General features: G+C 35.9%; 1 protein-coding gene across 3 annotated transcripts in view; it reads right to left on the reverse strand.

Moving 5' to 3' along the window:
• Positions 1-3,782: 3,782 nt before the first annotated feature.
• The window catches only part of LOC107698116 (kelch-like protein 22), a 14,113-nt gene continuing 5,989 nt past the window's right edge, over positions 3,783-11,906 (reverse strand). For all 3 annotated transcript variants that reach the window (XM_016499038.1, XM_016499037.1, XM_016499036.1), the window contains exons 5-7: positions 9,289-9,481; positions 6,238-6,471; positions 3,783-4,704 (exon numbers count right to left, since the gene is read on the reverse strand). In XM_016499038.1, the coding sequence (XP_016354524.1) occupies positions 4,363-4,704; positions 6,238-6,471; positions 9,289-9,481 (769 nt within the window). In that variant the 3' untranslated portion in view covers positions 3,783-4,362. The remainder of the gene's footprint in view (positions 4,705-6,237; positions 6,472-9,288; positions 9,482-11,906) is intronic.

The following is an 11,906-nucleotide window of genomic DNA, read 5'->3' on the forward strand; positions in this document are numbered from 1 at the left end:
ACGGACGCTGATTGCTGATTGCTGCACGGATGTCAGGCGCTAATGACTTCCGTAAAGGGGGGAGGGAGGTGTATTTGTACGTCCTGAGTGGGAGCATTAACCAAGCTAAATTACAGAGCTCTTTAGCATCTTTTAGACAAGCTTAGCAGCTATTTGGTACTCGTACACACTACAGATAAGCATTTGCATGTTTATATTTACTAAGCTACTTCCGTGGCACAAACAAGAGCACAACAATACCTCATTTACCTCAAATATTAACAATATCTGAAATAGCTGATTTTTCTTGATACTGGTGACAACACTGATGAGAATGTGTTATCATTTATATTCTATTCCTACTTAGGCTCTTTTCAAGCTTTGAAAGTTCTTTAAAGACAAAATATTGTCATGTAAGTTCTGTTTTTATTCAATTTTGGGGCAAGAACAGGGTAAATATACACTCGCATTAACTTTACTTATATTAAATAGGTGCATATAAGTATGAAAATAAAATGTCTTAGGCCTCAAAAGGGCCAAAATAGCAAAATGTTGCAAGAAAAAGATAGAGCGAAAGAGTATCAAACCATATTACAAAAATCATTTTTAATTGTAAGCAGAATGCATGGGATGGAAAGGAAAGTTATGCTTTTACTGTATGTTTCTAAGAAAACTTTCGTATTCACACAGTATTTCTGTTAGATTGTGTTTCTCCAAATAAAATAAATGTAAGATGCTAAAGAATGCATCAGGATTTGTTATATTTATTTATTAGCTCACGTATTTTGTATATACTTCACGTAGAATATGCAATAACATTTTTCATGTCGAAATTTCAAATGAATAATTTGATAAAAAAATGTATATTAATATAAATGTATGGCTTAATATAAATGTATATTAAAATTTAAATACATTTTCATTTAATTGTAAAGAACATGCAATAATATTTGCACTTAAGTATATCTAGTATATTATTTCTGTAATAAGTGCTCTTTTTAAAAGCAAGCTGAAGTGTGTATCTTTTTATATCTACTCGGAAGTTTGCAGTTTGTTTAGGCCACCTTGTAAAGACCAACCAAAGAATTTATTTTTGTCATACTGTGAACTGTTTCACCTTTGTTATGACTATAAAACATTTCATTGTTTTTGTCATAAGAACCATTTGCTTTATAATATCATTTCACTGTTTATCACATGCAACATGCATATTGTTACCAATTATTAAAGTACTTCTAGTTTAACTGTATCTAACACATTTAATTGTCAGGTAATCAAGCTGTAATAATGCTAGCTAATAAGAAGATTGAGGCAAAAAGCTGAAAAAGGAGCTGTTGCATGATGTCATACAAACTTGACTGTTATGTGCTGGAAAAACACGAGATTATTGTCAGAGAAGGGGAAAGGGTTTTTATGACTGGGTGAAGTGAACGCAAGTACACAAACGTCCGCGGTGTAAAAACCCTTTAAACACCATTTAACTCTGAAGTGAGGCTGTAAAAGCTCCTCAATCATGTGTTAATGCTGTAGAGGCAGTTAAAACACCATCAGCATCTGCATCTGTCACTAAATCAATCGTCACATTTTCCAAATACCAGTTACAAAAAGTATTCCCTGCTTATATAAAATAATTTCCCTCTCCTCTTCTCAGTTTCTATTCCGACTCGTTGTATTAAACCGGCCTTGTTCGAAACCTTTAAAGCCACCCAAACAACTACAGTACAATCCGCTGACCTTTATTGTATATGTGATAATTCATGAATTTGACATTGCAAACTGGTAATGCAGTTAAAATGTGTAATGAATTTCCAAAATATTAGAAGAAATACAATTAGTCTTAGTAATTACAGTCAGAGTGAATGTATATTTATACCATTTCATGTCAAATATAATGGAAATTTGTTACAAAAATCAAATATTTCTTATAAGAAAATCAGTGATTTTCAGATTTCATGTGATCCTTATGACATTCAAAAGGGTCAAACAAATCAGAAATGTTTAGAAGAGGCGATATGTCTGACATATTGAATAAAAGAAAAAGCAAACAGTAAAAAGGAGTGCATACTATTTTGAACAGAATTGCTTTTTACATTGCAAAAGACTCTTGAATAACAGTTCACGTTAAACTAGCTCATCTAACGCTTGCAATTTTTTGATGATTTCTCTTTGGAGTGACTTGACAGCCAACAAAATAGTAAATCAGCATTCATTAAAGCAGCAGTTGGCAACCTGTCTTGAGATGAAGTGCAATTTTTAATTTATAATAGCAATCACTGTGACTCGTTCCCCATTTCTATATACACTAACACTAGCTTTCAAAAGTTGACATGTTGGTAAGATTTTTTTTTAAATGATTTTTAAATTAGGCTACGTCCACACGAAAACGCAAGGGCGGCATTTTTAGATTTATCCACTCTGGGACCCGGTTTCAAAAAATATCGGTTTCACTCTCCAAAAACGCCGGATCTGTGTGGACGAAACGCCTATACGATACACAATTTATGCGTATACAGCTAAACGCGTCTCCATGTGGACGGGGCCTTAGTCGCTTCTGCTCACCAAAGCTGCATTTATTTGATCAAAAACACAGTATTAATGTGAAATATTATTAAAATGTAAAATAACTGTTTTCTATTTTAATATATTTAAAAATGCAATTGAATCTTGTGATGGCAAAGCTGAATTTTCAGCATCATTACGTCAGTGTCACATGATCCTTCAGAAATCAGTCTAATATGCTGATTTGCTGCTCAGTTACGAACGGATGCACTAAGACCCCTCTGTCAAGCTCCTGAAATCTGCAGATGACACTACCATCATCGGCCTCATACACAGTGGAGACGAGTCTGCTTACAGACAGGAAGTTAAAGGGTTAGTTCACCCTAAAATGAAAATTCTGTCATTAGTTACTCACTCTCGTGTCGTTCCAAACCTGTAAGACCTTTATTCATCTTCGGAACACAAATTAAGATATTTTTGATGAATTCAAATTAAGAATTTGATGAAAGCTCTCTGACCCTCCCATAGACAGCAAGGATCCTTACACGATCAAGGCTCAGAAACAAGGAGATCGTTAAAATAGTCCATGTGACATCAGGGGTTCAACCATAATTTTACGAAGCTACGAGAATACTTTTTGTGCACAAAGAAAACAAAAATAACGATTTAATTCAACAATTCGTCTCCTCCGCGTCACCCTATAATGCCACTTTGGAGAGTTTTTTGCCATTTTTGTCAGGACTGCTGAAAGGATTATCGGTGCCCCTCTGCCCAACCTCCAAGATCTTTACATCTCCAGAGTGAGGAAAAGGGCTAAGAAAATCACTTTGGACCCCACACATCCAGCCCACTCTCTCTTCCAACTGTTGCCTTCTGGTCGACGATACAGAGAACAGCCAGGCACAGAACAGTTTCTTCCCACAGGCTATATTCAGCCTGAACAATTAAAACTTTCAAAACTATACATTGTCCATCATAAGTGACACATTAATTTATTATTTAAGTAAAAATATATTTCTCGTATAGGCCTATTTTTTTGTTATATAGCCTACATATATATATATATATATATATATATAGCCTAGCTTTATTATGTTTTTCTCCGCTGGCAGAAGCGCTGCAGGTGCGTGATGTGATATGATATGACCATGTGAATCCTCGTGTTCTGTTGTTTGCTGCTTTTTGCGCATGTAAAATTAATCCCCGGGAAACAAATGTTAGTATTTTTAATGGGTCACAGACACTTATCCTGTCTAATTTAATTCAATTCTAATTTCAAATAACCTTGTCGGTTAACGGTTAATAATCGGTTAACGAGCGTCGGTTGTCGGTTAGGAAAAATAACCAAAATAAACATCCCTAAATGGTAGTACATGTGTGTAAGTTTGCCAACCCCTGCACTAGAGCATCCTTTTTACCACTTTCCTCACCCTTTCCTTTACTCTTTTTAAAATTGTTATTGCACTTAATTCAAATCTATTAATAAAAAGGCATTGGACTTACCAAAACACATCTGTAAAATAAAGGCACCATCATTATAAACAAAATCAAACCGTATTTGTAAAGTGCATGTACAGTGTAAGCATCTCCAACAGTTTCTCATAGTTCTGAATGAAGTTTTCGACATAAAACAATATAAAATGGCACAACAACCTAAAAGAGTTGGCAAAATTAACCCACAAGCATAAAGGAGTGTGATTTGGAAATGATCTAAACCAGAACACTTCCAACTTACCTTCAGTTACTTACAGACAGGCACGACAAGGACGCTCCCAAAACTCAATCTGGTAAAGAATTATGGAATTTCATACAAGTGCTCAATTTAATAAAGTACAATTCCCTCACTTTTGCAATTTTATGCCCCACCTGAGCAGCGCTAACACCTCAGTCCTCGCTTGAGTTGTCCGACTCATCCCAGTCCACCTCTTCCCTTGATGCTTTAGCCCTTTGCTCCCAGCTGCGCGCCTGAGCCATGGCTGCTCGTGGCAAAAGCAGGACACATGCTGAAAGCCCAGATACGCGGTCCTCGAGGGCTGTCCCGCTCTCCCATCGGTCCTCCACCGCGTTATAAATGTGAACGTACTTCATTCGACTGCCCTTATCATGCGACCTTCCGCCCAGGATGTAGATGCACCCATCCAGGACGGCCATACCTGGCTCTCCGTGTCCAGCAGGCAGCGGGCTCACCACAGACCACACATCTGCTATTGGGTTATAGCACGCCACCTATAGAGACAGACAGACCTTTAGCTCAGTCGCTGACTCTGGATCAAAACATAGTGAGCTGCTTTGTTGTCTACGCTCTACATAGACAGCTGTCTTTAAAGGCAGCATGCTGTCAACAATGAAACCTCATAACAACACTCTTAATAGGGCCACACAAAGAATGATCCAACCTCACATGAAGCATATGATTCCAATACCCTAATAAGTGTACAAATGTACTTATCAGTACTTTTTAGTGTTGAATGACATATCAATGTCAATGAAAAATCCACAAAAAAGGAATAATATTTTAGAATTTAGAAAGGTTCTCAGAATTCTTAGAAATGTAGTGTATATTTTCAAGAAAAAGTCAAATTTAATTATTATTATTATTATTTTGAAGTATTACACTACTGTTGAGTTGTCAGTCAAAATTACTAATTTGAGGTCAGTAAGAGTTTTAAAAAATATATTAATACTTTCATTCAGCAAGGACACATTAAACTGGTCAGTTGTGACAGTAAAGACATTTACAAAATGTTACAAATATTTCAATTTCAATTCCATTTTAAAACATATTAAAATAGAAAACAGTTATTTTTAAATTGTAATAATATTTCACAAGTTTACAGTTTTATTGCATTTTTGATCAAATAATGTATTCATGGTTTCACATGGTTTTGAAAAATCAAAAAAAGTTTCAATCGAAAGAATTTAATGTTGTATTATGTAACATCAAGAAAAAGTAGTAACTTATTTTGCATACTTATTGAATACATGAGAGTAGGGATGTAACGGTATGAAAATTTCTTATCACAATTCTAGTGACCTAAATTATCACGGTTATCGGTATTATCACGGTATTGTTCAAATGTGCTGGAAATGTTCAAAAAGTACTGAAACATAAATCATTTCACCAAGTTCTGTATTTAAAATCAACAGACAATAAATAAAATTACTTTTAGCCGAGATACAACTATTTGAAAATCTGGAATCTGAGGGTGCAAAAAAATCTAAATATTGAGAAAATCGCCTTTAAAACTGTCCAAATGCAGCCCTTTGCAATGCATATTACTAATCAAAAATTACATTTTGATATATTTACGGTAGGAAATTTACAAAATCTCTTTATGAAACATGATCTTTACTTAATATCCTAATGATTTTTGGCATAAAAGAAAAATCAATCATTTTGACCCATACAATGTATTTTTGGCTAATGCAACAAATATACTCGTGCTAATTAAGACTGGTTTTGTGCTCCAGAGTCACAAATATCATGAATTACTAATGAAACAGCATGAAACAGCGTCAAACAGCATGACTGAACTGACAGTGTCTTGTCACAAATGGTCAAATTATCGGTTATTTTGAAAGACTTGTGGACCTTGACACATGTTGGCTTTTGGAACAGCCTTCACTTCAGAAGCGAAGCCGATGATGCTGTCTAGGCTGGCAGCCCACTAGCCTTGCTTTCACTTTATAAATGAATTACTTATGAATTGACACAATTTTTACACTATGCTATAACTGGAGTCGCAGCGGTGCATGTACCTTGAGGACGTCTCGCCGGTAACCGCAACCATCGTTGCTGCCTCCAATGACATAAGCGCGGCCGTTAAGTGCTGCCATGCCGTGCCAGGCGCGCTCCACCGGGCCCTCGGCACACATGCTCCAGTGATTGCCGCTGGGATCGTAACAGTAGCTCTCCTTCAGATAAGCCATTCCCCGCCGGCCACATGCTATGTAGATCTTCCCATCAATCACTGCTCCGGCGTGGGCATATACCTGCAGACGCAGGCGTGTCAGAGTGTAAACATATGCTGTGCACATTAAATTCAAAGTTCATAAACTTGTGTCACATTCTTGTAGTAGTTACAGCCCTCATGTAAATACAGTTACCAATAATTGATATTTCTTCTGCTCAACAAAGCTTCATTTATTTGATCAAAAATACAGTAAAAACAGTAACACTGTGAAATATTATTACAACTTAAAATAACTGTTTTCTGTTTAAATATATTTTAAAATGCATTTCATTCCTGTGATGCAAAGCTGAATTTTCAGCATCATTACTCCAGTCTTCAGTGTCACATGATCCTTCAGAAACGGATAAACTGCCATTCAAAAGTTTGGGGTAAGTATAATAAAAAAAAAAAAGAAAAAAGGATGCATTAAATTGATCAATAGTTAGAGTAAAGACATTGATAATCTTACAAAAGATTTCAAATAAATGCTGTTCTTTTTAACTTTTTATTCATTAAAAGAATCCTAAAAAAATTGTATCACGGATTTCACAAAAAACATTAAGCAGCTGTTTTCAACATTGATAATAAGAACCATAGGCGGAGCGTGTGGCCACGGGGACTTAGGGCAAAAATGCCCCTGCACAAACAAATTAAATCTATTATGTCTGTTGCTAACAAAGTGAATATGAATAGACAGTGTCGATTGCGGCATTAAATTAAGATCTGCTCATGTTGCACCGTATTTCATTTTAGGCGTGTTTGCAGTGTTGCGCCAATTAGTGTTTAACCAATCACACAAATATCTGTTGAGCTTAGAAATGCAATGGCCAATCAGAAGCGTTCAGATGAGTCATTCAAACTCAGTTTTGTTGAGTGTGCGCGTTCGCTGACTGAATTCTCTCATCTTCTTTCATCATTCTTGCGAATTCTCTCATTATAAACAACAAAGCGCAGATGTACGTACAATGTATGTAAGAGATTCATTTAACAGTGTATACAGCTTCAGTGATTATAACGATAGTTTTTTTTTTTGAGAGTGCTTAAAGGGGTCATATGATGCGATTTCAATTTTTCCTTTCTCTTTGAAGTGTTACAAGCTCTTGGTGCATAAAGAAGATCTGTAAAGTTGCAAAGACTAAAGTCTCAAATCCAAAGAGATATTCTTTATAAAAGTTAAGAGTCAACCACGCCTACCTAAAATGGCTCGTTCTAACACGCCCCCACATGTCTACGTCACTATGTGGGAAGATTTGCATAACGCCGCCCAAATGTTCACGCAAAGAAAGAAGGCGTAACTTTTATTCTCGCTGTAGTATTGTTGTTGCCGTCGCCATGTCGTGAAGACGCTGCGTGTTTCGTTGTGAAAGCCAAATTACTTTGGTTGGTCTTCCAAAAAAGGACGATATCCGCTTCGTCATGCCTGGAGCTGATCCGTGCTCAGATGTGTGCAGCACATTTTGTGGAGGATGAGGACTGTTTCCTGAGAGAATTTGCCACTGATGATTCAAATGCGAGTTTTGAGCAGTGTAGAGTAGCGCTTGTTGTTTGTTGTTTCTCCAGACATGGTTTTGTTTACGCAGTGCGATACGCAACGCGTAAAAAGACAGTATAAGTCATTATAATTAGTAATTATGTCCCCACTGGATGCAACAAATGCCTCGGTTGTAATGGGTTTTAATGTTTTTGTCTTGTCGCGCCAAGAGACGGCATCACAGTATGGTAGGGGCGTAACATTTCCGTCACACGCTTGAGGTATTCGGCCAATCACAATGCACTGGATAGCTGGCCAATCAGAGCACACCTCGCTTTTCAGAACGATGAGCTTTGTAAAAATCGACGCGTTTCAGAAAGGTGGGGCATAGAGGAGCAACAATAATGTACAGTATGTGGAAAATAATGTGTTTTTTTTTACCTTAAACCGCCTAAACATTGCATTACACCAAATACACAACATAATGTTCTTTTTAGCAACGTCATATGACCCCTTTAAACTCGCGATAGATCAATGTTAGTGATCATGTCACTTTCTATAGGCTATATAATTTATTCGCTGTTTGAATAACAGTGGAAAGGAAACGTTATATAGCCTAATTATCCATTTCTAACGTTTTTATTAAATTGTAATCACGTTAAATACAAATTCAGTCCCATTAAACATTTCTTTTAGCCTACATGACACCCATGTCTGATTCTTGCCTAAAAAGACGGGTTTGTGATGTTTAATACATTTGGCTGCTTTTAGCCTTACCCTGGAGTTGGTTCACACTCCGCCTATGATAAGAACCATTATTAATAATTGAGCACCAATAAAAACTGATAATAACTGAGCAGCAAATCAGCACATTAGAATGATTTCTGAAGGATCACATTACACTGAAGACTGGAGTAATGATGCTGAAAATTCAGTGTTGCACCACAGAAATAAATGACATTTTTAAAATATATTCAAATAGAAAAGTTATTTTAAATGTAAATATTAATATTTCCTTAATATTACTTCAAATAAATTCTTTCAAAAACATTCATAAATCTTAATTATCCCAAACATTTTTCCAGGAGTGTACAATGTTTAAGCACACAATACTTTCAAACTTCCTCTTTCAGGAATGATTGTGTGTAACTTATGTTGCGCATTAACAGGAAAGTGAATTCTGAAGTGTCTGAATTGCACTGATAAGCACCATGAATCAGCTGACTGCCTCTGACTCGTGTGACCTGCCTGACGCACTGCTTGATTATATGAGATAGTAATATTTATAATACTATATCTACAGATAAGCAATGTAGTTCACACTCAGCCAAACTGGATTTTAATTTCAGTGTAAAAGTCTATAATGGTTAATCGATAACAGTCCACCTCTCGTTTCAGCGGCGCCACATATTCCCAGGTGTTGGTTTGTGGGTTGTAGCGCTCCACACAGTCCAGTTCATTGGTGTAGTCTCGTCCTCCAATGGTGTAGATATATTTATCAACCACACAGACGCAATGATCCGCGTGCTGCTGCCTTAATGGCTCGATAATACACCAGGTGTTGTGGCGGGGATCGTACCTTGATGAGAAGACAATGGAATGAAAAAATGTAGAACGTAAATATTGTTGTATATCATTTGTTCAACGTTATTTTAATTGCTTTTATATATTTGATATATTTTCTGCCCTGTTTTTTGCAATTTAGTATTGAAAAACTTCAATACTTATATAATATTATAAGTATATTATATACGGTCTGATTTTCAAATTGTTATACTTCAACTAGAAGTTCAGCTGTATAGAATATAATTTGATGCATCACTACAAATAATGTCTTTTTTGCTGTTTGTGCTAAATTAATATGGGACAAACTGAAGGATAATGTCGACTGAGATTCTCTCTATTCCAAACAAAAGACCTTATTGAAATGCTGCTCTGTCTGAACCTAACTGACATAACTCATTCAGCAGTTCATGAACAGACCACTGTTTACAACACAAACAACAATATATATTCAGTGCTTAACAGTTCTGCATAGCTATGGATATTTTTTAATTTTCTTAATTTTAAAGTGTGTTGCTCGGAGTACGTTTTTAATAAAAGGTACTGAATTAAATATGTACATACATGCACACACTTCATGCATACATAGTTAGAAACTTTACAATTCTAAAATTCAAAGTCTAATACAATTTTATTTATACATTTTAAATGCATTATTTATATACTTAATTTATTAATTATTTCTTTCTAAGCATAGAGCATCTGTAATATTTGCATACTAATGAAAGCAGCTGCTCCAACCAGGATACGACTACCTTATAACTACTCAATAGTGTGCACTGTTGGCACAATTAACAGGAAGTGGAAAACAAATCAAAGAGGCACTACTTGGGGTAAAGGTCAAACTCTTCTGAGATAAGCCATAGAGATCACTTTCATTAGCTGAGGATGGAGTGAAAGTAACCATATCAAGATCAGTGTTATTTTAGTATTATTTATACACTTTTTTTATATATTCATTAATATTCCGACTGACCGTTTTAGTTTTAGCAATAAAACTTCATTATTATTTCAATTTTAGTTTTAGTAAATTTAGTATGTCAACTTAATTTTCACTTGCTTTTTTAAATTTCGTTGCCAATGCAACATTTTGGTATATGTTTTTTAAGTTTGTGTTTAATCGAATATTTCTATTTTATTTCAGATTTTCAAGTAATGAACACGATTTTATATTGGTTTTAGTTTGTGAACAGTAACAACACTGATCGAGAGCTCTGCGTACCACTGTGAATAGATATAATTAAATCATGACAACTCTCGGAAGATTTTAGCATGGTGATAGATATGACAACGTTAATGTATTTGGTCTTGGCGGAATAGATCTGCTACGCTGCTGCTGAATTGCTGCTGCTGTTGGTTATTGCTGTAGTTGTAGATTATTGCTGCTGCTGCAAGCAAGTACAGGAACTTGCTACTGCCAATGCATACGGCGATACGGTGCCGTGAGTATTTAAGACATACTGCTGCTGCACAAATAGCATATAAAATAACCCAGTAGCAGATTTATACAGGTGGAGCTGGGGAAGGTGGAGGGTTTCAGAGAAACTCTGAAAGCGCGCTGCAGGAATCTCAAGTGAATGCTAACCAGCCATATAAATGCAAGGCAGTAAGCTCATTGGCTGCATATGCAGCATGAACCAATCAGCTTGTGCCAAGTCATTTAACTCTCTGAATATCATCAGTTACGTTAACACCCTGTCAGAATGCGCCATCTAGAGTTTCATGACTGAATTATATATATTTAAAAAGAATGATAGCGATGAGCAAATATTTTGTAGTAAAGTGACACAAAAAACTACTATACGTCTGCTCAATCAGCAGTTTTTTTATTACTACGATGTAACTAAAACCACAACAACAATCAAAGGGACTTCCTTAAAGAACATCTTTTTCAGTTCTCTCTTTCACTTCCCTCACCTACTCAGAGTAACGTTTGGAACTTTGCATTGCGATATTGTGAGTATTTTCGGCTCTTGTGTGTCAAACTTGCTTGTGCATTTATTGAAAAAAGCAGCTGCTAAATGACTAAAGTAAAACAGTTATGATATAGTTTAGAATACCATGTGCAAACAAGAGGTCCAGATTTTGTTAAGTTTCTAGACTCTTTTTTAACCTTTAAGATATATTTTATTATATCTTTTCATGTGACAACACTGAAGAAATGACACTTTGCTACAATGTAAAGTAGTGAGTGTACAGCTTGTATAACAGTGTAAATTTGCTGTCCCCTCAAAAAAACTCAACACACAGCCATTAATATCTAAACCGCTGGACACAAAAGTGAGTACACCCCTAAGTGAAAATGTCCAAATTGGGCCCAAACTGTCAATATTTTGTGTGCCCACCATTATTTTCCAGCAATGCCTTAACCCTCTTGGGCATGGAGTTCACCAGAGCTTCACAGGTTGCCACTGGAGTCCTCTTCCACTCCTCCATGACGA

Source organism: Sinocyclocheilus anshuiensis, unplaced genomic scaffold, assembly GCF_001515605.1.
Source record: "Sinocyclocheilus anshuiensis isolate Anshui unplaced genomic scaffold, SAMN03320099.WGS_v1.1 scaffold1163, whole genome shotgun sequence".
Classification (NCBI taxonomy): domain Eukaryota; kingdom Metazoa; phylum Chordata; class Actinopteri; order Cypriniformes; family Cyprinidae; genus Sinocyclocheilus; species Sinocyclocheilus anshuiensis.